This window comes from Poecilia mexicana, unplaced genomic scaffold (genome assembly GCF_051168715.1).
Source record: "Poecilia mexicana isolate PSO_F unplaced genomic scaffold, ASM5116871v1 scaffold_12, whole genome shotgun sequence".
NCBI lineage: Eukaryota > Metazoa > Chordata > Actinopteri > Cyprinodontiformes > Poeciliidae > Poecilia > Poecilia mexicana.
In genome coordinates this window covers 21779284-21807188 of record NW_028263381.1, presented here as the reverse complement: position 1 = coordinate 21807188, position 27905 = coordinate 21779284, and the positions used below count along the sequence as shown (strand labels likewise).

Sequence of the window (27905 nt, the reverse complement as noted above, 5' to 3'; positions counted from 1 at the left end):
ACAGCTGCTGAAAGTAACTAGAAAAGTTACTTTTCAGGTAACTTAGTTACTTTCCACATCAGGTAATCAATAATCTGATTAAAGTTACTTTTCCAAAGTCACTATGCCATCACTGGTCTGGACTCACCGAGCCTTTCTGCAGTTCCTCACAGCTGGAACCAGTCTCAGTCGGCCCGCTTCTGATGTGTTGTACTTCTCCAGGTCCAACTCATCCAGAACCTCTGACATCTGCAGCATGAAGGCCAGAGCTGAACACTGGATTTCTGAGAGATTATTCCCTGATTCCAGGAGCTGTTGGATCTCCTGAAACACTGAGAGGTCGTTCATCTCCACCAGGCAGTGGAAAATGTTGATGCTTCTGTCAGGAGAGATTCTATCAGAGTTCATCTTCTTCAGATTGTTGATGATTCTCTGGATGGTTCCTGGACTGTACTTTGTCCGACCCAGCAGGCCTCCTAACAGACTCTGGTTGGACTCCAGAGTGAGACCATGAAGGAAGCGAACAAACAGATCCAGGTGGCCATTTTTACTCCAGAGGGATTTAGACATAACTCTGTCCATGAAACCCTCCAGAGATGTTTCACTGTAATCATCATTCTCGTCTTCTCCCGGGAACTTCTCCACCACCCTTGTATTCCTGCTGGTGAAACCACTATATTTTTCTCCCAGGAACTTCTTCACCACCCTTTTATTCCTGCTGGTGAAACAGTGGAACATGTAAACTGCAGCCAGAAACTCCTGGATGCTCAGATGAACAAAGCAGTAAACTGGTTTCTGGAAGATCAGATTCTCTCTTTTGAAGATCTCTGTACAAACTCCTGAGTACACTGAGGCCTCTGTGACGTCCAGACCACACTGCTCCAGGTCTTCTTGGTAGAACATGATGTTTCCTTTCTCCAGATGTTCAAACGCCAGCCTCCCCAGCTTCAGAAGAACTTCCCTGTCAGCCTTCATCAGCTTCTGTGGACTTGTCTCATGTCCTCCATGGTACTTGTTCTTCTTCCTCTTTGTCTGGACCAGCAGGAAGTGTGAGTACATGTCAGTCATGGTCTTGGGCAGCTCTCCTCTCTGCTCTGAGGTCAACATGTTCTCCAGAACCGTAGCAGTGATCCAGCAGAAGACTGGGATTCCACACATGATGTGGAGGCTCCTGCAGGTCTGGATGTGGGAGATGATTCTGCTGGACAGCTCTTCATCACTGAACCTCCTCCTGAAGTACTCCTCCTTCTGGGCGTCGGTGAAGCCTCGTACTTCTGTTGCCCTGGAAACACATGAATGAGGGATCTGATTGGCCGCTGCAGGTCTGGTAGTTATCCAGATGAGAGCCGAGGGAAGCAGGTTCCCCTCGATGAGGTTTGTCAGCAGAACGTTGACTGATGACTTCTGTGTGACGTCAGAAACCAGCTGCCTGCTGCTGAAGTCCAGTGAAAGTCTGCTTTCATCCAGGCCATCAAAGATGAAGAGCAGTTTGCATTTAGCCAGCTGCTCTGCTGGGAGCTTCTGGAGTGTTGGGTGGAAAACATGGAGCAGCGAGAGAAGACTGTGCTGCTGATCTCTGATCAGGTTCAGCTCCCTGAACGACAGCAGAACCACCACACTGACATCCTGGTTCTCCAAGCCCTCGGCCCAGTCCAGAGTGAACTTCTGCACTGAGAAGGTTTTTCCAACACCAGCGACGCCGTTGGTCAGAACCACTCTGATGGCTCCATGTTGGTCAGGGAAGGATTTAAAGATGTCCTGGCACCTGATTGGAGAGTCATGGAGGTTCTGGATCTGGGAAGCTCTCTCCAGCTGCTTCACCTCATGTTGGGTATTAACCTCTTCACTCCAACCCTCTGTGATGTAGAGATCAGTGTAGATCCTGTTGAGGAGGGTTCTGCTTCCTGTTACATCACTTCCTTCAGTCACACATTCACATCTCCTCCTCAGACTGATCTTATGTTCCTTTAGAACCTCCTGCAGACCAACATCTGCTGAAACAGAAGAAACAACTGCATTAAAAACAAAACCATCTGGTGCAGATTAGAAAGTTTTATACGGTCTTTGACGTCACATGATCTGATGTTAAATGATCGGATCCATTCTCTGAAACAGAATGTTGTTCTGTTGTCAGACAATTTATTTCTGTCAGAGAAACTGCTTGTTTATCTGATAATGTTCACATTTAAAATGGTTTTTCACCATCAGATCTCTGGATCAGATGTTTTTAAAGAAACATTATAGTTTGAAAATCACATGGATTTGATTTAGTCCTTTAGAGGTAAACCACAAATTGTTAGAATTATTACATAATTTACAAGGAAACATATAAACTGTAATCTGTGCTCTATTATCAGAGTAAATAAAGGTTTCTGTCTCAGACTTTTTTCCCCTCTCTGTAAAAGCAGCAGGTTGCTTTTTCCACCTTCTTGTCTCCATGCACTACAGGAGCCAAGTATGTGATAAATCCCCTCTTTGGTCACTAGGTGGCGCTGTAGGCTCAAGAATCTGAGTCAGGGGGCAACAGGTAGCAGGCAGGTGTTGAACTCAGAAGAGCAACAAGTTTTTTGAGCGCTGTGTGATCACTGTTGTCGTTTCCTTTTGGAGTTACTGATTCTGTTATTCATCTAGTCAGAGTTGAACAATGTGGTGAATTTCTATAAAGATCCTGAGACTGACTTTTACCACCATAACAGGTTAGGGTTGCCACCTTTCAGAAAATAAAACAAGGGATGGCGTGTCATCCTACTGTCTTGGGGCGGGACGGCCGCTGCAGTGATAGACAATATTTTATGGTGATGTTTTTTTGTTTTTAAAAAGTGATCCATAGATAATAATCATTCATACTTGGAGTACTCCAATCAGAGTAGCACACCTTAAACAAGTTTAAGCAAAGTGTAAAAAGTATTTGGTAAACTGTTCAAATACTGAGTAACTGATCATAACTTGTAATGTAATAATCAAAATGTGTCCTCAGACAGCCAAAAGTATAAAAGTTATGTGAAAACTGTGTTACTGTAAAGAGTATTACTAAAATATTCATAGAAATAAATAGTTAGGCTTGGAGGCTGGTTCTCGACCAAATTTACCACAGGGGTCAGGATAGTCAGTGTTTTTTCACGGGGACACTTAAAAAAAAATGAAACAAAAACAGAGCAATATTTCATTATTTGATATATCAAGTGAGCCAAAGAGCCACTTGTGTCTCCAGAGATCCAGGTTGCAGATCCTGATCTAGTAGATGGAAACTATGATCCTATACAGCAGCTAAGTGCAGCACTATTATGGAGGCCAGGTGTTACAGGTGTTATGCCGAGAAACACAGGCCTGCAGAGAATTCCATCCCCTGCAGCAGGAGCGTGCATCGCTCTAAACTCTCGCATATTGATGAGAAAACAGACTGAAATATGACCGAAGAGGAAACTTTTGAAGATATTCGTAACATTATCACGTTTATTAACCATGTCAGCCCTAAAACGGTGGGTTTTATTTCAAAGATTAACTGAAATAAATATGGATTTTACACCTTTGAGACACATGAGTCGAACGTTTTTCAGTCAGTGTCTGATGAAAATGTTTTCTACAGATGGTTTGAAATCCCCGCTTTTTCTTTTAACACCATAATAGTTTAAAGCATTATAAAACACAGGCCCATTATGGAGAACATTTTATATCGTCCTGAACTGTCTAGTTTATTAATGTAGGAGGGGATGCATTTTAATTTCTGAGCCTGCCAATATTTGCATCCCCTGTCTGTTGTCCTGTTGATATGAAACTTGTAGTAGCAGCTCAGAGAACAAGTGTCATTATGTAGAAAAGGTGAAATTCCTCTTAACTCTTCATTTCTCCATGTTAGCAGGGGGGTGCATTTTATGGCAAAGCAAATTAACAGCCTGCTGAAATCTGCATGCCCTATATATTTTCCTCAATGTTATCCTGTTGATGTGAAACTCATACCAGCAGTTCAGAGAACTACTCGGATTACGTAGAAACAGTGAAATCCTTCTTAACTCTATATTTGGCTGAGTTAGCAGGGAATAAATTTTTGACACAGCTATTTATGAGCTGCCCTGTTTTTATTTGATCTTATGAATTCATAATGTCACAACAAAGGGTCAGACCGCAATAAGTGCGGTCTGACCCTTATTGCGGTCTGGCAATAAGGGTCAGACCGCAATAAGATTCAGATTGATGAATTCACATTCATCAATCTGTTCTTGACACCATCATTGTGTCAAGAACAGATTGATGAATGTGAATTACTTAAAGAGTTAGATTTGAGTAAAGTGGGTTCTTTATGAATATTTCTTACTGTGTTGTGAAATAATTAATCCATAAGATCAAATAGTCCAGTGGCAGGTGAGGAAGGTCACCAGCTGCCTCCAAATGTCCCTTGGCAGAAAATGCAATTTGAAGATTTTGGATAGTAATGTGATATATGACATGTTCTAGACAATGACACACATCCTCTGAGCTACCAGAGAGACTTTCATATCTGTACCACAGGTTTGAGCTGAAAAACAGGACATGCAGATATCAGCAGCTTAACATTTGCTGTGCCAAAATATGCATCCCCCTCCTTGCTTGAAGAAACGAAGAGTTAAGAGTGAAATAACTTTTTTATTCATAATTGCACTTATCCTCTGAACTGCTAGTATAAGTTTCACATCAATAGGATAACATTTGAGGAAAATATATAGGGCATGCAGATATCAGCAGGCTATTAATTTGCTTTGCCATAAAATGCATCCCCCTGCTAACATGGAGAAATTAAGAGTTAAGAGGAATTTCACCTTTTCTACATAATGACACTTGTTCTCTGAGCTTCTGCTATAAGTTTCATATCAACAGGACAACAGACAGGGGATGCAAATATTGGCAGGCTCAGAAATTAAAATGCATCCCCTCATACTTTAACAGACTAGTGGCTGCATAGTGTCCGTCTCTAGGTAACTGTGACGGCAGCGTCGGTCCGTAGCGTTCTGGGGTCCTTTAGCTCCCACCACGACAATTTAGCTGAACTTAATATTTCCTGTGTTTTATTTTGGTCATTATTGTTACAATTAGTGTTGATATGTGAGTTAGTGTCTATCAGACATTTATAGAAATACGGAACAAATCGTGACCCGTATCGGTTCAATCAGTTCATTTAACAGCCAAATACGGGACGGTTCTGTATTTTAAGGGACGGGTGGTTAGCCACCTAGCATGTCGCTAGTGCAGAACTAGGCTGCCTAGTTCATACATCAAAATGACCATCAGATTTAATAAAATGTTCAGTTTTAATGCAATTAGCACAAAGAGTTGAGAACAGAATCACTTTAAAGTAAAACTATTTACAGCAGCTGGAAATACAGAGATTTAGTTGAGAGGAAGATTTATAAAACCTTAAATGTCCAAATCCCAACTGAAGACGTTTAATTGGTCCAACAGACGACAGAAGAAGCTCTGATTGGACGAGTTCAGTCTCACCTGGAGCACAGCTGCTCTGATTGGCTGTCAGCAGTCCAGCTCCTGTTCTGGGTCTTTTCCCACACTGGGGGCAGGAGGAGGGTCCAGATGGAGCAGACTGGTCCCAGTAGGACCTGATGCACCGTCTGCAGAACCAGTGACCACAGCTGGTAGAGACCGGATCCACCAGAACCTCCTGACACAAAGCACAGCAGGACGGCTGCTCCTCCTCACCAACGCTGCTCCCCTTCCTCCCTCTGTGAAGACATTTCTTCATCACTGAAATGGTTCACTAACACCAGGCTGGAGCCGTCCTGGTACCAGAAGCTGAGTCAGAACAGAACCTCAGAACACTGATGATCTCTGGTTGAAGTGTTTCATCATATCTGGTGTTATGATGGATCTTTCTCTGGTTGTTTTTGTCCGTCTGAATCTTTATTCTGTCTGAGTAGAAAACTGTTTCCATCAGAGGCTCAGAGACCAAAATCTGGTTCTGATCTGGATCCAGTGTAGAAACATGGATCATTATTTACTGGTGGAGCTCCAGGAAACTGGATTCAGGTCCAGTTTGCATTAATCTAAGAACTTTATAAAGAGCCTTGAACTGTGACAGAACATTATTTGGACATGTTAGCAGAGAAACAACAAATTATTAAATTTGTCTAATTTTTTGCTAAATCTGACTTCATGATGATTCTTTGGACTTTGGTTCTGTTTTCACTTTGTAGTTTTATTGTCCTGATTAATAGTTTATAGTTGTAGTTTAGTTACAGTCCATCTTTATTGGGTCCAGTTCCTGTTTTATTTAGACGGTCTGGTTCCTTTAATGCACCTGGTTCTGGTTTCCATCTGGTTCTGCTCGTTTTGCCTGTTTCTGGGTTTATTTGTCACCAAAGACATTAAATACGTTGATCTGTTGAGACGGATCATCCTGGATCTCTGAGCAGAACTTAAAGCAGGAGCCGAGCGGTACCGGTCCAGCTGCAGCCGTCCTTCAGTCGAGCCGCTTTGTGAATGAGCCTTATGGACATAAAGCATCTTTATTCTGTAAATGTAAACTTATAAACATGATTCTACTATTTACAATAAACGTCCACTTTCCCACTCAGAGACTCTCTGTCTGTCTTTAAATCCGGCTGAACGATCTGCTGCACTCAGATCTCTTTATTTTATTTATTTGGAATATTTTATTTAAGATGTATAATTTTTATTTTTTGTGAAGTGACCTCATGCGCCCTGAAAGCACATTTTAAATAAAATATATAATTATTATTATTATAAATACTTATAGTGCTTCAAACAAGGACGTTGCCATGGTAACGGCTCCACATGGTGGCAGACTTCTGGGTATTTATACTAATTTACATTAATATGTATTTATGGAGGCGACAGGCCGACCAGCAGCTGCTTTATTTCCTATAAATTGGGATTTATGAAGGACGGCTCCTTCTTTAAGTTCTGCTCAGAGATCCAGGATGATCCGTCTGGATTAATCTAAACACTAATAAACCATCAGATCAATCTGATCTCTGATCAATCCTCCCTCTGAATCCTTCCATTGTTCTCCATCAGAGCCAAAGCTCCTCAGGTAGCTGCTCACCTGGATGCAGCTTCTGATGGACCTGATTGTCTCCACACCTGATCACCTTCAATAATCAAACCTGTTGATTATTTTTAATCAGCAGGTTGGAGTTAATCTGCTGATCCAACCTGTTTTCTCTTTTAGTGAGAATGAAATTACTCCATAGATGCATTCAGAGCGATGAGTTACATCTTAATGAGACAAAAACTGAGGAAAAGTATTATTTACGTTCTAGTGAGGTTTTCACATCCTTTTACTTTTATTTTCTTTATTTTGTGTGTTTTAGCTTATTGTCTGAGGATAAATGCAGTTCAGTTTCATCGTTTACGTTTAAGCAATAAAATATTAAAATCATGAAAAACAGAGTTTGATGCTTCTTGGTCTAAATAACTGAATGTCGTCAGATTTCAGGATATAGTGAGAAAAGTTTGTGTGGCTGCTGCACATTTTCACGCCAGTGAAAAAGTGTCGGTATATTTATGCAAACCTTGACGCAAAGTTAATTTTTATACATGTCGACTTTTCGTAAAATATGGGACCAGACATTTTTTATTCACACGATTTATGAGGCTCCAGAACAGAAACTGCTGCAGAGAAGCAGAAGGTTAAAGTTCTGGATCATCAACCTGGATCACATGGGCCCAGTTTATAGACTGGTCCCATTGTTCCCAGTGTATAGACTGGTCCCAGTGTTCCCAGCGTATAGACTGGTCCCAGTGTTCCCAGCATATAAACTGGTCCCAGTGTTCCCAGTATATAGACTGGTCCCAGTGTTCCCAGCATATAAACTGGTCCCAGTGTTCCCAGTATATAGACTGGTCCCAGTGTTCCCAGCATATAGACTGGTCCCAGTGTTCCCAGCATATAGACTGGTCCCAGTGTTCCCAGTATATAGACTGGTCCCAGTGTTCCCAGCATATAAACTGGTCCCAGTGTTCCCAGCATATAAACTGGTCCCAGTGTTCCCAGTATATAGACTGGTCCCAGTATTCCCAGTGTATAGACTGGTCCCAGTGTTCCCAGTATATAGACTGGTCCCAGTGTTCCGAGTATATAAACTGGTCCCAGTATATAGACTGGTCCCAGTGTTCCCAGTGTATAGACTGGTCCCAGTGTTCCCAGTATATAAACTGGTCCCAGTAAAGAAGTTTCCTCTCTCAGTGGGTTTATCGCTCTGAAGTTCTGGTTGGTTCTGTTTCCATGGATCGTTTCCATCCATCTCTGACTCACTGAAGCCTCATTAAAACTCCTCTGATTGGCTGACATTCCTCATGTCTACTCAGCTTTAAGTTGGCAGAAAAATTAAGTTTCTTTTTATTTATTTGCTGAAGATAAACAAGTTAATATTAAATAAATCTGTGTGGAGTCACAGGAACCTGTTAGAAACTGGTTTCTTACTTCCTGTCTGAGGGTTCTGGTTCAGTACTGAAGTTTGGAGGTTCTCCTTTGGACCAGTCACTCCTCATAGAGGGACAGACGGATCCTGCAGGTTCTGCTCTGTCCTGCTTTAGGTCCAAATCTTCCATCTTCTGGATTTCAGTGAGTCTGAAAGAGAAACCAGTACCAGTCAGTTCCCAGTGATCCAGTCAGCAGAAAGTTGATCCCATCATGTGTTCAGAGGATCAGAGGAACCTGATCCAGCAGGAACCATCTGGGTTTGAATTGTTCTCTCCTTCACTTCTTCAGGACCTTCTGATGTCTGCTGGCTGATCCAGAACCTCCTGGAGAACTTCTGACTTTATTAACAACATTTAAAACCTGAAACCTGAACTGGAATCATGTTCCAGGTCTGCAGAAACATCCAGAGTGAGGTCAGATGTAGTGAATGAAGGAGTGAACATTTCCTATGAAGTGGTGATGTGTTGGTCCTGAACAGATGGGCTCAGTTAAAGCAGCGGTTCTGAAACCTTTGGGGTCCAGACCTCCTTTAGACGGGCTGCCAGTCCTCCTGCTGAGAGTCGGTTCAGTCAGAGAGGCAGGAATATGTGGAAGGAATATTTTCCAGACGGACCAACAATCAGAGAGATTCAGGATCAGGTGATCCATGGAGATCATGAGGAGGATCTGATCTCTCAGCTTCCAGCAGATCTGTTCAGGTTTCCAGCTTAGAGAGACAAAGAGTTTCTCACTGCTGCAGGAGAAACAACAAGTCCAACTGGAAAAGAAACAACTCAGAGAGGAGGAAGAGGGAAATCTGTTGAGTTTAAATCTGCTTTGACTCCACAGATCAGAGAAACTTCAGTTTCTGATGAACCCCAGACTGCAGAGGAAGGAGAGATGTGTCACATTTTAGGATTTAAATCATCAGGAAAAGCAGTTTAACAGGATGGAGTATTATGGACACACTAAGGAAATATATAAAATATGAGAATAAAGTCAGAATATAACAACTTTATTCTGGTAATATTATACATTTATTCCATAAAATTATATTTTATTTTCATCTTATTATGGTTTTAATACTCTGTGGTAGTTTAAAGTGTTTTTGTTCTGGTTTTTCCTGCTAAGATGAAACCAGTTCTGCTCTTTAAAAGACTCAAGTTCTTATTTAGTTTATATTCATATCATTATTGCTCACAATCAGATCACCTCCAGGTGTTGGTGCTGCCTAAAGGTGGGATCATGTGGGATCCAGTAGATCTCAGTCGCAGTAACTAAGTTGTGGCACTTTGTTAAATATTTCTCTCATGAAATATAAATGTGTTTCTTCATGTAACAACAATTTATAAGCAGCAACGATTCACAGTAAAGTCTCCATTTCAATTCATTTCATTTTCCGTCTAAATCCTTCCTTGATCAGCCCTTAAATTAAATAAATCCAGTAAAGCTCGACCCCAACATGGATCCATGACAGACGATCTTCTATCCGTCCCACCGAGAGGGGAAGCGCAGATCGATGCTCTACGGTAGGAAAATCTGACAGTCACCACCTGCTCCAGTCCAGGTGGAGGTGGTGGAGTGTGTAGGGAGACACCATCAGATTCCTGGACATCCGGGTCACCTCGGACCTGACCTGGTCACTGAACACCTCTGTTCTGACGACGAAGGCCCAACAAAGACTCTTCTTCCTCAGGAAGTTGCAAAGGGCGGGACTTCCTGCTCCGCGACTCCAGAACGTCTACAGAGCCGTGATGAAGAGCATCCTCTTCCTCAGCAGGACTGGGTGGGACGACAACAACCCAGGACCAAAAGGACTTGGCCCGGGTGGAGAAAACGGCCCAGTGGGTCGTGGGATCAGGTACCGAACCTGGACCTGATATCTGCTGGCCGACTGCAGAGGAAGGCCAGTTGTGTTGCTGCTGATGATCCACAAACTGTTGGTACCGTCTGGAAACGCTGCAGGTCCAGAAGGTGAACAACCACTTTCTGGATGAAGATCAGCTTTTTCCCCAGAGCTGAGAATCAATCTGTCCACCTTCATCCTCTCTGCCCCCTGCAGACACACCCACAGCCTCATGCTGCCCCCTAGCGGCTGATTAAGACTTTATTTATTCATCTATTGATCACTGAGGCGCCACTCCGGTTTCATTATGTTCTAGAGACATAATAATAAAAACCTTATGCCTGAAAACGACAAGTTATTTCTGTCCTCCGTCTCAAAATGGAGCCTGAAGAACAAAGTTAGTTTCAGTTTCTGTTTCACTCAGTAACATGACTTGTGTGTTTTCATCATAACAGAAGCGTCAAAAATCCTCATTTGATTTGTGGAATAAATATTTACAGTTAATAGTTCAGATTTTAACTATAAAGTTAAAAAACTTTCAGTGTTTCTACATTAAAAGGTTCAGTAGTCAGAGGAGTTCAACTACATTTCCCATGATCCTCTAGTGGCTCAACAAACCTGTTGATCCACACTGAGATCATTACGTCCAACAGGCCGCTGTCTGACAGGCGTCACAACTTAAAGACGTTTATTTCCAGAGGAAAAGTGACAAACTTTCTATTCAGAGCGTTAAATGACAGCAGCGCGATAATAAATCTGACATTAAACCACTTTTACACAAACAGAGATTATATTTAAACAGCCGAAGTTGCTGCTCAGATTAGATCAAACTGACTGAAAGGTTCGGTCGGTTCTGTTTCTCTGACCCGGAAACAGAGAAAAGCCTGAAAACGGGTCAGAACCAGTTTTCTATAAAGTGTGTTTACTCACTGGACCTGCTGCTGAGACGTCTGGGTCACAAAATGGAGACTAAAATTGACTTCTTCTTCTTCTTCTTTTTCTTCTTTTTCTGCTTCTTCTTCTTCTTGTTGTTGTTGTTGTTCTTCTTCTTCTTCTTCAGGTTTTAACGGCAGCTTGCATCCATTTACGTTGCACTACTGCCCTCTATTGACTCCTATCATCTATACCTCAAATTCTCTTAAAAATCCCAGTGTTTTTTAAAAAACGAAAAATCTTCTTTTTCCCCTCAATTCTATTCAGCTGATCGATCACCTTCTCAAATTTCAATTCCCTACCAACACCTAGTTCTGTTTTTAATAATCTTCTTTGGTTTGCATATTTCCTACATTTAATCAAAACATGTTCCACTGTCTATATCATCACACCATCTACATAAACCAGTAAGGTGTTTCCCCATCTTAAAAGGCGTTCCATTTAGGAAACTATGCCCGGTTCTTATTCTATTTATAATTATCTCCTCCCTCCTGTTTAATCCTCTGATCCTTTCTACATCGACTGTATTTTGTATCCTAAATAAATGTCTTCCATTTATTTCATTTACCCACCTAGCTTCCCATATCTTCTTGCTTTCTTTCCAAATTATACTTTTGCCTTCAGATTTAGATAACTTTACTTGCATATCAATATCATCTTTTTTGATCGCCTCCTTAGCCAGCCTGTCCGCTCTTTCATTCCCCATAATACCTACATGAGCAGGAGTCCAGAATAATACAACATTTTTATTTTGTTCACATATCCTATGATGAACCGCCATAATCTCATATAAAATATTTTGATGATTTTTTGTACGTCCCTTTCCGATACTCATCAACGCAGATAGAGAGTCACTACAAACTATTATTTTATTCCTATTAGTTTCCTCCACCCATTCTAAAGCTACTAAAATAGCACATAGTTCTACTGCGAATACACTCAGATAATGTTGTTTTTGAAATACTAATCTTTAATTCAGGAATCACTACGGCTATACTGGTTGCTTCACTTTTGGGGTCTTTCGACCCATCAGTATAAATTTGCAAATATTCATTATATTTATTCTGCATTTGATTATAAAATTCTTGGCAAGTATCTAATGTGTTCCTTTCCCTAATATTTGTTAGTGTTCTGTCTACATTAATATATTTCCAAGTCCATGTTGGTCTCAAAGGCCACAATACAGTTTGACTAAATTCCTTATAATATACATTAAAAATTTTCGCTCTATCATCCCCAACCCACCCAAAGCTATCAATTTGTTTCTTTCCCAACACTCTCCTAATAATTTCTTAACCAGGTAATCTGCATTATGTCCTTTTAAACTTATCCAATAATTGACCATTAGCTGCTGTCTTCTAATGCATAATGGCATTTCTCCTGACTCTACTTGTAAGGCACAGATTGGTGTCGATTTAACTGCCCCTAAACAAATTCTCATTGCTCTGGCTTGAATAACATCTAACTTTTTTAACCTAGTTTTCGCTGCTGATCCATACACCACACTCCCGTAATCTATTCTTGATCTAATTAGAAACACATATATATTTTTAAGGGAATCAAAACTTGCACTCCATGTCAACCCAGCTAAACACCTTATAATGTTTAGAACCTTTTTACTCTTCTCCATAATATGTTCTATATGATTTCCCCAAGTTAGTTTCTTATCAAAAACTACTCCCAAAAACCGAAACCAATCAACCCTTTCCCATATAAATACAACTTTATATCAACCCCTATTTTCTTATTTGTGAAAAACATTACTTTTGTCTTTTCAATTGAAAATTTAAAGCCCCACTTTACCCCCACTTACCCACTTTATCTATACCTTCCTGTAGTTTAACAATAAGATGTCCCACATTTCTTCCCCTTTTCCATAACGCTCCATCATCAGCAAAAAGTGACTTACCAAAACTGACAGATAATTATTTAAAAATGTCATTAATCATGACTAAAAATAATGTTGGACTTACCACACTTCCTTGAGGGGTTCCATTTTCTATTTTACATAATTTTGAAAAATGATATCCTATTTTATCTTAAATATTTTTATCCCGTAAAAAATCCCATAACCAATTAAACATATTACCTCCTATACCCATCTGATGTAATTTAATCATTAACCCTTCCCTCCATGACATATCATATGCTTTCTCCACATCAAAAAACACAGCAACAGTTTCCTTATTAATCTGAGCTTTTCTAATATCATCCTCTAAACATAAAATAGGATCCATTGTTCCTCTCCCTCTACGAAAACCACTCTGATAAGGAGCAATTAAATGTTTTGACTCCAAATATTGTATCAATCTCTCATTCACCATCCTTTCCATCAGTTTACACAGATTAGATGTTAAAGCTATTGGTCTGTAGTTTACAGGGTTACTCTGATCTTTCCCAGGTTTCTTCAACGGAATAATAATAGCTTCTTTCCACTTACAAGGCAGTCTCCCCTCCTTCCAAATCTTATTGTATAAAATTAATCATTTATTTAAAACTTCCTCACTTACATGTCTTAGCATAATATAACACACCTCATCTTTACCTGGAGCACTAGTCCTAGTTCTATCCAAAGCTCTTTTCAGCTCTCCAAAAGAGAAAGGATAATTCATTATTATTCTCCTTTCTTCTTAAGATTCCATCATTTTCCTTTTTAGTTCTCTCCCTTCCCTCTATTTCATTACCTGATAAATTTTTACCACTATGTATCTCCACAAATGTTCTCACTAACATATCAGCCTTTTCCTTGTCAGTTACAGCTACTATATCATTTTTATTTAGTATAGGATAACTCCATTCCCTTCTATCTCCTCCCATTTTTTGATCATCCCCCAAACATCCCCTAGTTTTGTACTACTGCCAATTGTGTCACAGAAACCTCTCCAGTATTCTCTTTTTGTGCTCCTTATTGTTCTCCTGACTTTTGTGACTTTTTATATTCAATTAAATGTTGAAAATTATGAGACCTTTTAACCAATTTAATGCTTTATTTCTTTCTCTAACTGCTTTTCTACACTCATCATTCCACCATGGAACTAACTTTCTCCTATTTTTCCCTGATGTTTTTGGAATAGCCTCCTCAGCAGCAGCTAAAATACACTGACTAATCTCTCGGTTCATACTTTCAATAATCTGATCATTTTGAACATTTAAATTTTTCTATTACATAAGTTATAAAATTCCTCCCAATTTGCTTTTTCAAATATCCGCTTTCCTCCTATCATTTCAGGCCTATGCACCTGGCCCATCCTTATTTTGCTGATTATAATGTTGTGATCACTACCAAACGACTTCTTTTTAACTTACCAATCACATAATGAAGCTAAACAGCTAGAAACAAATGTCAAATCCAATACAGATTCCTTACCTGAATTAATATCAATTCTTGTCTTCTTACCATTATTCAAGCAAACCAAATTATTACTATCTAAAAATTCTTCTAAAATGTTCCCATTATAATCTACTTTTCCACTTCCCCATAATGAATGATGTGCATTAAAATCTCCACACCAAATAACATTTCCTTTCATATCCATCTCTTCAAGTTTACTTACCTCAAACTTTTTACAAGGATTGTAAACATTTAGAATCAACAGTACCTTCTCTTCCACCCATATTTCAGTTGCAACCAGTGCCGTGCGGTCAGGGGAGGCAGGTGAGGCAGAGCCTCACCTGTCATCATGGAAAAATAATATAATAATAAAACAATTTATATTGCTATTTTCACCCTGTGGTTTGTACTATAAAGTATCTATTTTTTTACTTAGCTTAACCAATTCTGATGATTTTTTTCTTCAAAATCGCTGGATTTTCGCATTTTCCCATTTCAAATGCTCAGAAGTGAAGCCGGTGAGGCAGCAGGAAGCTGAGCCTCACCTGGGATTGTGTAACCTCTCGCTAACTGCACTGGCTGCCATTCTATGGGAGCAAGTTCCTCCTGTCTGTACGCCGGCAATAAAATGGCTAAAAACATTTAATATATGGACTGATTTTCCATAATTTAGCTTATGTATATAATATACAGTGTTGTTTTTGTCACCAACTGTGTGTGTATCGTGTTTTGTGTGAGGAGGAGCGATCAGAAACGGCAGAGAACAGACTCCAGGGGAGGCAGGCAGTTCTCTTGCCTCATGGCAGGGGGCGCTCATGATCCCAGATATAGTGTCTGCACAACTGCAGAGTAAGACACAGTGAGCTAGCCATGGAGCTAGCCATGGAGCTAGCCATACAGTAAATAAGTAAAGTACAGCGATATATTTGTTTTCTTCTCTCTTCCGACAACATGAAAGACTACATTTCTACACTTAAACAGTTTTCTAAAGTGGATTTTCATTTGAAGCAGGAGATAATAACTAAAGGAAGAACAACACTGCAGCTGAAGGTTTTGCTTCGAGACAGTTTGACGATTCTCAAACGGAGTAGAAAAGACATGCCGAGGATAGACTTGGCTTTGGATGAACGGATATTTTTGTGCAGAATTAGCGGTGCATGGATTTCATCGTTTACGTTTAAGCAATAAAATATTAAAATCATGAAAAACAGAGTTTGATGCTTCTTGGTCTAAATAACTGAATGTCGTCAGATTTCAGTATTTAGTGAGTTTTGACTCTTTGTGGTTTGATATCGTCCACAGAAAACTTTGTGTGGCTGCTGCACATTTTCACGCCAGTGAAAAAGTGTCGGTATATTTATGCAAACCTTGACGCAAAGTTAATTTTTATACATGTCGACTTTTTGTAAAATATGGGACCAGACATTTTTGTTCACACAATTTATGAGGCTCAAGAACACAAACTGCTGCAGAGAAACAGAAGGTTAAAGTTCTGGATCATCAACCTGGATCACCTGGGCCCAGTTTATAGACTGGTCCCATTGTTCCCAGTGTATAGACTGGTCCCAGTGTTCCCAGTATATAGACTGGTCCCAGTATTCCCAGTATATAAACTGGTCCCAGTGTTCCCAGTATATAGACTGGTCCCAGTGTTCCCAGTATATAAACTGGTCCCATTGTTCCCAGTGTATAGACTGGTCCCAGTGTTCCCAGTATATAGACTGGTCCCAGTGTTCCGAGTATATAAACTGGTCCCAGTATATAGACTGGTCCCAGTGTTCCGAGTATATAAACTGGTCCCAGTATATAGACTGGTCCCAGTGTTCCCAGTATATAAACTGGTCCCAGTGTTCCCAGTATATAAACTGGTCCCAGTGTTCCCAGTATATAAACTGGTCCCAGTAAAGAAGTTTCCTCTCTCAGTGGGTTTATCTCTCTAAAGTTCTGGTTGTTTCTGTTTCCATGGATCGTTTCCATCCATCTCTGACTCACTGAAGCCTCATTAAAACTCCTCTGATTGGCTGACATTCCTCATGTCTACTCAGCTTTAAGTTGGCAGAAAAATTAAGTTTCTTTTATTTATTTGCTGAAGATAAACAAGTTAATATTAAATAAATCTGTGTGGAGTCACAGGAACCTGTTAGAAACTGGTTTCTTACTTCCTGTCTGAGGGTTCTGGTTCAGTACTGAAGTTTGGAGGTTCTCCTTTGGACCAGTCACTCCTCATAGAGGGACAGACGGATCCTGCAGGTTCTGCTCTGTCCTGCTTTAGGTCCAAATCTTCCATCTTCTGGATTTCAGTGAGTCTGAAAGAGAAACCAGAACCAGTCAGTTCCCAGTGATCCAGTCAGCAGAAAGTTGATCCCATCATGTGTTCAGAGGATCAGAGGAACCTGATCCAGCAGGAACCATCTGGGTTTGAATTGTTCTCTCCTTCACTTCTTCAGGACCTTCTGATGTCTGCTGGCTGATCCAGAACCTCCTGGAGAACTTCTGACTTTATTAACAACATTTAAAACCTGAAACCTGAACTGGAATCATGTTCCAGGTCTGCAGAAACATCCAGAGTGAGGTCAGATGTAGTGAATGAAGGAGTGAACATTTCCTATGAAGTGGTGATGTGTTGGTCCTGAACAGATGGGCTCAGTTAAAGCAGCGGTTCTGAAACCTTTGGGGTCCAGACCTCCTTTAGACGGGCTGCCAGTCCTCCTGCTGAGAGTCGGTTCAGTCAGAGAGGCAGGAATATGTGGAAGGAATATTTTCCAGACGGACCAACAATCAGAGAGATTCAGGATCAGGTGATCCATGGAGATCATGAGGAGGATCTGATCTCTCAGCTTCCAGCAGATCTGTTCAGGTTCCAGCGTAGAGAGACAAAGAGTTTCTCACTGCTGCAGGAGAAACAACAAGTCCAACTGGAAAAGAAACAACTCAGAGAGGAGGAAGAGGGAAATCTGTTGAGTTTAAATCTGCTTTGACTCCACAGATCAGAGAAACTTCAGTTTCTGATGAACCCCAGACTGCAGAGGAAGGAGAGATGTGTCACATTTTAGGATTTAAATCATCAGGAAAAGCAGTTTAACAGGATGGAGTATTATGGACACACTAAGGAAATATATAAAATATGAGAATAAAGTCAGAATATAACAACTTTATTCTGGTAATATTATACATTTCTTCCAAAAAAATAATATTTTATTTTCATCTTATTATGGTTTTAATACTCTGTGGTAGTTTAAAGTGTTTTTGTTCTGGTTTTTCCGACTAAGATGAAACCAGTTCTGCTCTTTAAAAGACTCAAGTTCTTATTTAGTTTATATTCATATCATTATTGCTCACAATCAGATCACCTCCAGGTGTTGGTGCTGCCTAAAGGTGGGATCATGTGGGATCCAGTAGATCTCAGTCGCAGTAACTAAGTTGTGGCACTTTGTTAAATATTTCTCTCATGAAATATAAATGTGTTTCTTCATGTAACAACAATTTATAAGCAGCAACGATTCACAGTAAAGTCTCATTTCAATTCATTTAATTTTCCGTCTAAATCCTTCCTTGATCAGCCCTTAAATTAAATAAATCCAGTAAAGCTCGACCCCAACATGGATCCATGACAGACGATCTTCTATCCGTCCCACCGAGAGGGGAAGCGCAGATCGATGCTCTGCGGTAGGAAAATCTGACAGCCACCACCTGTTCCAGTCCAGGTGGAGGTGGTGGAGTGTGTAGGGAGACACCATCAGATTCCTGGACATCCGGGTCACCTCGGACCTGACCTGGTCACTGAACACCTCTGTTCTGACGACGAAGGCCCAACAAAGACTCTTCTTCCTCAGGAAGTTGCAAAGGGCGGGACTTCCTGCTCCGCGACTCCAGAACGTCTACAGAGCCGTGATGAAGAGCATCCTCTTCCTCAGCAGGACTGGGTGGGACGACAACAACCCAGGACCAAAAGGACTTGGCCCGGGTGGAGAAAACGGCCCAGTGGGTCGTGGGATCAGGTACCGAACCTGGACCTGATATCTGCTGGCCGACTGCAGAGGAAGGCCAGTTGTGTTGCTGCTGATGATCCACAAACTGTTGGTACCGTCTGGAAACGCTGCAGGTCCAGAAAGTGAACAACCACTTTCTGGATGAAGATCAGCTTTTTCCCCAGAGCTGAGAATCAATCTGTCCACCTTCATCCTCTCTGCCCCCTGCAGACACACCCACAGCCTCATGCTGCCCCCTAGGGGCTGATTAAGACTTTATTTATTCATCTATTGATCACTGAGGCGCCACTCCAGTGTCATTATGTTCTAGAGACATAATAATAAAAACCTTATGCCTGAAAACGACAAGTTATTTCTGTCCTCCGTCTCAAAATGGAGCCTGAAGAACAAAGTTAGTTTCAGTTTCTGTTTCACTCAGTAACATGACTTGTGTGTTTTCATCATAACAGAAGCGTCAAAAATCCTCATTTGATTTGTGGAATAAATATTTACAGTTAATAGTTCAGATTTTAACTATAAAGTTAAAAAACTTTCAGTGTTTCTACATTAAAAGGTTCAGTAGTCAGAGGAGTTCAACTACATTTCCCATGATCCTCTAGTGGTTCAACAAACCTGCTGATCCACACTGAGATCATTACGTCCAACAGGCCGCTGTCTGACAGGCGTCACAACTTAAAGACGTTTATTTCCAGAGGAAAAGTGACAAACTTTCTATTCAGAGCGTTAAATGACAGCAGCGCGATAATAAATCTGACATTAAACCACTTTTACACAAACACAGATTATATTTAAACAGCGGAAGTTGCTGCTCAGATTAGATCAAACTGACTGAAAGGTTCGGTCGGTTCTGTTTCTCTGACCCGGAAACAGAGAAAAGCCTGAAAACGGGTCAGAACCAGTTTTATATAAAGTGTGTTTACTCACTGGACCTGCTGCTGAGACGTCTGGGTCACAAAACGGAGACTAAAATTGACTTCCTCTCTTCTTCTTTTTCTTCTTCTTCTTCTTCTTCAGGTTTTAACGGCAGCTTGCATCCATTTACGTTGCACTACTGCCCTCTATTGACTCCTATCATCTATACCTCAAATTCTCTTAAAAATCCCAGTGTTTTTTAAAAAACGAAAAATCTTCTTTTTCCCCTCAATTCTATTCAGCTGATCGATCACCTTCTCAAATTTCAATTCCCTACCAACACCTAGTTCTGTTTTTAATAATCTTCTTTGGTTTGCATATTTCCTACATTTAATCAAAACATGTTCCACTGTCTATATCATCACACCATCTACATAAACCAGTAAGGTGTTTCCCCATCTTAAAAGGCGTTCCATTTAGGAAACTATGCCCGGTTCTTATTCTATTTATAATTATCTCCTCCCTCCTGTTTAATCCTCTGATCCTTTCTACATCGACTGTATTTTGTATCCTAAATAAATGTCTTCCATTTATTTCATTTACCCACCTAGCTTCCCATATCTTCTTGCTTTCTTTCCAAATTATACTTTTGCCTTCAGATTTAGATAACTTTACTTGCATATCAATATCATCTTTTTTGATCGCCTCCTTAGCCAGCCTGTCCGCTCTTTCATTCCCCATAATACCTACATGAGCAGGAGTCCAGAATAATACAACATTTTTATTTTGTTCACATATCCTATGATGAACCGCCATAATCTCATATAAAATATTTTGATGATTTTTTGTACGTCCCTTTCCGATACTCATCAACGCAGATAGAGAGTCACTACAAACTATTATTTTATTCCTATTAGTTTCCTCCACCCATTCTAAAGCTACTAAAATAGCACATAGTTCTACTGCGAATACACTCAGATAATGTTGTTTTTGAAATACTAATCTTTAATTCAGGAATCACTACGGCTGTACTGGTTGCTTCACTTTTGGGGTCTTTCGACCCATCAGTATAAATTTGCAAATATTCATTATATTTATTCTGCATTTGATTATAAAATTCTTGGCAAGTATCTAATGTGTTCCTTTCCCTAATATTTGTTAGTGTTCTGTCTACATTAATATATTTCCAAGTCCATGTTGGTCTCAAAGGCCACAATACAGTTTGACTAAATTCCTTATAATATACATTAAAAATTTTCGCTCTATCATCCCCAACCCACCCAAAGCTATCAATTTGTTTCTTTCCCAACACTCTCCTAATAATTTCTTAACCAGGTAATCTGCATTATGTCCTTTTAAACTTATCCAATAATTGACCATTAGCTGCTGTCTTCTAATGCATAATGGCATTTCTCCTGACTCTACTTGTAAGGCACAGATTGGTGTCGATTTAACTGCCCCTAAACAAATTCTCATTGCTCTGGCTTGAATAACATCTAACTTTTTTAACCTAGTTTTCGCTGCTGATCCATACACCACACTCCCGTAATCTATTCTTGATCTAATTAGAAACACATATATATTTTTAAGGGAATCAAAACTTGCACTCCATGTCAACCCAGCTAAACACCTTATAATGTTTAGAACCTTTTTACTCTTCTCCATAATATGTTCTATATGATTTCCCCAAGTTAGTTTCTTATCAAAAACTACTCCCAAAAACCGAAACCAATCAACCCTTTCCCATATAAATACAACTTTATATCAACCCCTATTTTCTTATTTGTGAAAAACATTACTTTTGTCTTTTCAATTGAAAATTTAAAGCCCCACTTTACCCCCACTTACCCACTTTATCTATTCCTTCCTGTAGTTTAACAATAAGATGGTCCACATTTCTTCCCCTTTTCCATAACGCTCCATCATCAGCAAAAAGTGACTTACCAAAACTGACAGATAATTATTTAAAAATGTCGTTAATAATAACTGAAAATAATGTTGGACTTACCACACTTCCGTGAGGGGTAATATTTTCTATTTTACATAATTTTGAAAAATGATATCCTATTTTATCTTAAATATTTTTATCCCGTAAAAAATCCCATAACCAATTAAACATATTACCTCCTATACCCATCTGATGTAATTTAATCATTAACCCTTCCCTCCATGACATATCATATGCTTTCTCCACATCAAAAAACACAGCAACAGTTTCCTTATTAATCTGAGCTTTTCTAATATCATCCTCTAAACATAACATAGGATCCATTGTTCCTCTCCCTCTACAAAAACCACTCTGATAAGGAGCAATTAAATGTTTTGACTCCAAATATTGTATCAATCTCTCATTCACCATCCTTTCCATCAGTTTACACAGATTAGATGTTAAAGCTATTGGTCTGTAGTTTACAGGGTTACTCTGATCTTTCCCAGGTTTCTTCAACGGAATAATAATAGCTTCTTTCCACTTACAAGGCAGTCTCCCCTCCTTCCAAATCTTATTGTATAAAATTAATCATTTATTTAAAACTTCCTCACTTACATGTCTTAGCATAATATAACACACCTCATCTTTACCTGGAGCACCAGTCCTAGTTCTATCCAAAGCTCTTTTCAGCTCTCCAAAAGAGAAAGGATAATTCATTATTATTCTCCTTTCTTCTTAAGATTCCATCATTTTCCTTTTTAGTTCTCTCCCTTCCCTCCATTTCATTACCTGATAAATTTTTACCACTATGTATCTCCACAAATGTTCTCACTAACATATCAGCCTTTTCCTTGTCAGTTACAGCTACTATATCATTTTTATTTAGTATAGGATAACTCCATTCCCTTCTATCTCCTCCCATTTTTTGATCATCCCCCAAACATCCCCTAGTTTTGTACTACTGCCAATTGTGTCACAGAAACCTCTCCAGTATTCTCTTTTTGTGCTCCTTATTGTTCTCCTGACTTTTGTGACTTTTTATATTCAATTAAATGTTGAAAATTATGAGACCTTTTAACCAATTTAATGCTTTATTTCTTTCTCTAACTGCTTTTCTACACTCATCATTCCACCATGGAACTAACTTTCTCCTATTTTTCCCTGATGTTTTTGGAATAGCCTCCTCAGCAGCAGCTAAAATACACTGACTAATCTCTCGGTTCATACTTTCAATAATCTGATCATTTTGAACATTTAAATTTTTCTATTACATAAGTTATAAAATTCACTCCAATTTGCTTTCTCAAATATCCACTTTCCTCCTATCATCTCAGGCCTATGCACCTGGCCCATCCTTATTTTGCTGATTATAATGTTGTGATCACTACCAAACGACTTCTTTTTAACTTACCAATCACATAATGAAGCTAAACAGCTAGAAACAAATGTCAAATCCAATACAGATTCCTTACCTGAATTAATATCAATTCTTGTCTTCTTACCATTATTCAAGCAAACCAAATTATTACTATCTAAAAATTCTTCTAAAATGTTCCCATTATAATCTACTTTTCCACTTCCCCATAATGAATGATGTGCATTAAAATCTCCACACCAAATAACATTTCCTTTCATATCCATCTCTTCAAGTTTACTTACCTCAAACTTTTTACAAGGATTGTAAACATTTAGAATCAACAGTACCTTCTCTTCCACCCATATTTCAGTTGCAACCAGTGCCGTGCGGTCAGGGGAGGCAGGTGAGGCAGAGCCTCACCTGTCATCATGGAAAAATAATATAATAATAAAACAATTTATATTGCTATTTTCACCCTGTGGTTTGTACTATAAAGTATCTATTTTTTTACTTAGCTTAACCAATTCTGATGATTTTTTTCTTCAAAATCGCTGGATTTTCGCATTTTCCCATTTCAAATGCTCAGAAGTGAAGCCGGTGAGGCAGCAGGAAGCTGAGCCTCACCTGGGATTGTGTAACCTCTCGCTAACTGCACTGGCTGCCATTCTATGGGAGCAAGTTCTTCCTGTCTGTACGCCGGTAATAAAATGGCTAAAAACATTTAATATATGGACTGATTTTCCATAATTTAGCTTATGTATATAATATACAGTGTTGTTTTTGTCACCAACTGTGTGTGTATCGTGTTTTGTGTGAGGAGGAGCGATCAGAAACGGCAGAGAACAGACTCCAGGGGAGGCAGGCAGTTCTCTTGCCTCATGGCAGGGGGCGCTCATGATCCCAGATATAGTGTCTGCACAACTGCAGAGTAAGACACAGTGAGCTAGCCATGGAGCTAGCCATGGAGCTAGCCATACAGTAAATAAGTAAAGTACAGCGATATATTTGTTTTCTTCTCTCTTCCGACAACATGAAAGACTACATTTCTACACTTAAACAGTTTTCTAAAGTGGATTTTCATTTGAAGCAGGAGATAATAACTAAAGGAAGAACAACACTGCAGCTGAAGGTTTTGCTTCGAGACAGTTTGACGATTCTCAAACGGAGTAGAAAAGACATGCCGAGGATAGACTTGGCTTTGGATGAACGGATATTTTTGTGCAGAATTAGCGGTGCATGGATTTCATCGTTTACGTTTAAGCAATAAAATATTAAAATCATGAAAAACAGAGTTTGATGCTTCTTGGTCTAAATAACTGAATGTCGTCAGATTTCAGGATATAGTGAGAAAAGTTTGTGTGGCTGCTGCACATTTTCACGCCAGTGAAAAAGTGTCGGTATATTTATGCAAACCTTGACGCAAAGTTAATTTTTATACATGTCGACTTTTCGTAAAATATGGGACCAGACATTTTTTATTCACACGATTTATGAGGCTCCAGAACAGAAACTGCTGCAGAGAAGCAGAAGGTTAAAGTTCTGGATCATCAACCTGGATCACATGGGCCCAGTTTATAGACTGGTCCCATTGTTCCCAGTGTATAGACTGGTCCCAGTGTTCCCAGCGTATAGACTGGTCCCAGTGTTCCCAGCATATAAACTGGTCCCAGTGTTCCCAGTATATAGACTGGTCCCAGTGTTCCCAGCATATAAACTGGTCCCAGTGTTCCCAGCATATAGACTGGTCCCAGTGTTCCCAGCATATAGACTGGTCCCAGTGTTCCCAGTATATAGACTGGTCCCAGTGTTCCCAGCATATAAACTGGTCCCAGTGTTCCCAGCATATAAACTGGTCCCAGTGTTCCCAGTATATAGACTGGTCCCAGTATTCCCAGTGTATAGACTGGTCCCAGTGTTCCCAGTATATAGACTGGTCCCAGTGTTCCGAGTATATAAACTGGTCCCAGTATATAGACTGGTCCCAGTGTTCCCAGTGTATAGACTGGTCCCAGTGTTCCCAGTATATAAACTGGTCCCAGTAAAGAAGTTTCCTCTCTCAGTGGGTTTATCGCTCTGAAGTTCTGGTTGGTTCTGTTTCCATGGATCGTTTCCATCCATCTCTGACTCACTGAAGCCTCATTAAAACTCCTCTGATTGGCTGACATTCCTCATGTCTACTCAGCTTTAAGTTGGCAGAAAAATTAAGTTTCTTTTTATTTATTTGCTGAAGATAAACAAGTTAATATTAAATAAATCTGTGTGGAGTCACAGGAACCTGTTAGAAACTGGTTTCTTACTTCCTGTCTGAGGGTTCTGGTTCAGTACTGAAGTTTGGAGGTTCTCCTTTGGACCAGTCACTCCTCATAGAGGGACAGACGGATCCTGCAGGTTCTGCTCTGTCCTGCTTTAGGTCCAAATCTTCCATCTTCTGGATTTCAGTGAGTCTGAAAGAGAAACCAGAACCAGTCAGTTCCCAGTGATCCAGTCAGCAGAAAGTTGATCCCATCATGTGTTCAGAGGATCAGAGGAACCTGATCCAGCAGGAACCATCTGGGTTTGAATTGTTCTCTCCTTCACTTCTTCAGGACCTTCTGATGTCTGCTGGCTGATCCAGAACCTCCTGGAGAACTTCTGACTTTATTAACAACATTTAAAACCTGAAACCTGAACTGGAATCATGTTCCAGGTCTGCAGAAACATCCAGAGTGAGGTCAGATGTAGTGAATGAAGGAGTGAACATTTCCTATGAAGTGGTGATGTGTTGGTCCTGAACAGATGGGCTCAGTTAAAGCAGCGGTTCTGAAACCTTTGGGGTCCAGACCTCCTTTAGACGGGCTGCCAGTCCTCCTGCTGAGAGTCGGTTCAGTCAGAGAGGCAGGAATATGTGGAAGGAATATTTTCCAGACGGACCAACAATCAGAGAGATTCAGGATCAGGTGATCCATGGAGATCATGAGGAGGATCTGATCTCTCAGCTTCCAGCAGATCTGTTCAGGTTTCAGCTTAGAGAGACAAAGAGTTTCTCACTGCTGCAGGAGAAACAACAAGTCCAACTGGAAAAGAAACAACTCAGAGAGGAGGAAGAGGGAAATCTGTTGAGTTTAAATCTGCTTTGACTCCACAGATCAGAGAAACTTCAGTTTCTGATGAACCCCAGACTGCAGAGGAAGGAGAGATGTGTCACATTTTAGGATTTAAATCATCAGGAAAAGCAGTTTAACAGGATGGAGTATTATGGACACACTAAGAAAATATATAAAATATGAGAATAAAGTCAGAATATAACAACTTTATTCTGGTAATATTATACATTTCTTCCAAAAAAATAATATTTTATTTTCATCTTATTATGGTTTTAATACTCTGTGGTAGTTTAAAGTGTTTTTGTTCTGGTTTTTCCTACTAAGATGAAACCAGTTCTGCTCTTTAAAAGACTCAAGTTCTTATTTAGTTTATATTCACATCATTATTGCTCACAATCAGATCACCTCCAGGTGTTGGTGCTGCCTAAAGGTGGGATCATGTGGGATCCAGTAGATCTCAGTCGCAGTAACTAAGTTGTGGCACTTTGTTAAATATTTCTCTCATGAAATATAAATGTGTTTCTTCATGTAACAACAATTTATAAGCAGCAACGATTCACAGTAAAGTCTCCATTTCAATTCATTTCATTTTCCGTCTAAATCCTTCCTTGATCAGCCCTTAAATTAAATAAATCCAGTAAAGCTCGACCCCAACATGGATCCATGACAGACGATCTTCTATCCGTCCCACCGAGAGGGGAAGCGCAGATCGATGCTCTACGGTAGGAAAATCTGACAGTCACCACCTGCTCCAGTCCAGGTGGAGGTGGTGGAGTGTGTAGGGAGACACCATCAGATTCCTGGACATCCGGGTCACCTCGGACCTGACCTGGTCACTGAACACCTCTGTTCTGACGACGAAGGCCCAACAAAGACTCTTCTTCCTCAGGAAGTTGCAAAGGGCGGGACTTCCTGCTCCGCGACTCCAGAACGTCTACAGAGCCGTGATGAAGAGCATCCTCTTCCTCAGCAGGACTGGGTGGGACGACAACAACCCAGGACCAAAAGGACTTGGCCCGGGTGGAGAAAACGGCCCAGTGGGTCGTGGGATCAGGTACCGAACCTGGACCTGATATCTGCTGGCCGACTGCAGAGGAAGGCCAGTTGTGTTGCTGCTGATGATCCACAAACTGTTGGTACCGTCTGGAAACGCTGCAGGTCCAGAAAGTGAACAACCACTTTCTGGATGAAGATCAGCTTTTTCCCCAGAGCTGAGAATCAATCTGTCCACCTTCATCCTCTCTGCCCCCTGCAGACACACCCACAGCCTCATGCTGCCCCCTAGGGGCTGATTAAGACTTTATTTATTCATCTATTGATCACTGAGGCGCCACTCCAGTGTCATTATGTTCTAGAGACATAATAATAAAAACCTTATGTCTGAAAACGACAAGTTATTTCTGTCCTCCGTCTCAAAATGGAGCCTGAAGAACAAAGTTAGTTTCAGTTTCTGTTTCACTCAGTAACATGACTTGTGTGTTTTCATCATAACAGAAGCGTCAAAAATCCTCATTTGATTTGTGGAATAAATATTTACAGTTAATAGTTCAGATTTTAACTATAAAGTTAAAAAACTTTCAGTGTTTCTATATTAAAAGGTTCAGCAGTCAGAGGAGTTCAACTACATTTCCCATGATCCTCTAGTGGTTCAACAAACCTGTTGATCCACACTGAGATCATAACGTCCAACAGGCCGCTGTCTGACAGGCGTCACAACTTAAAGACGTTTATTTCCAGAGGAAAAGTGACAAACTTTCTATTCAGAGCGTTAAATGACAGCAGCGCGATAATAAATCTGACATTAAACCACTTTTACACAAACAGAGAGATTATATTTAAACAGCGGAAGTTGCTGCTCAGATTTGTTCAAACTGACTGAAAGGTTCGGTCGGTTCTGTTTCTCTGACCCGGAAACAGAGAAAAGCCTGAAAACGGGTCAGAACCAGTTTTATATAAAGTGTGTTTACTCACTGGACCTGCTGCTGAGACGTCTGGGTCACAAAACGGAGACTAAACTTGACTTCTTCTTCTTCTTCTTTTTCTTCTTTTTCTGCTTCTTCTTCTTCTTGTTGTTGTTGTTGTTCTTCTTCTTCTTCTTCAGGTTTTAACGGCAGCTTGCATCCATTTACGTTGCACTACTGCCCTCTATTGACTCCTATCATCTATACCTCAAATTCTCTTAAAAATCCCAGTGT

General features: G+C 40.2%; 1 protein-coding gene across 1 annotated transcript; it reads right to left on the bottom strand.

Annotated features, from left to right (window-relative positions):
* Positions 1-123: 123 nt before the first annotated feature.
* LOC148156064 (NLR family CARD domain-containing protein 3-like) lies at positions 124-27905 on the bottom strand. The gene is made up of 6 exons (XM_088010609.1): positions 27682-27905; positions 24925-25071; positions 16659-16805; positions 8411-8557; positions 5452-5687; positions 124-1973 (listed from the first exon to the last, which is right to left on the bottom strand). Exons 2-6 carry the CDS (start codon positions 25050-25052, stop codon positions 124-126), a joined length of 2508 nt encoding a protein of 835 aa, XP_087866735.1. The 5' UTR covers positions 25053-25071; positions 27682-27905.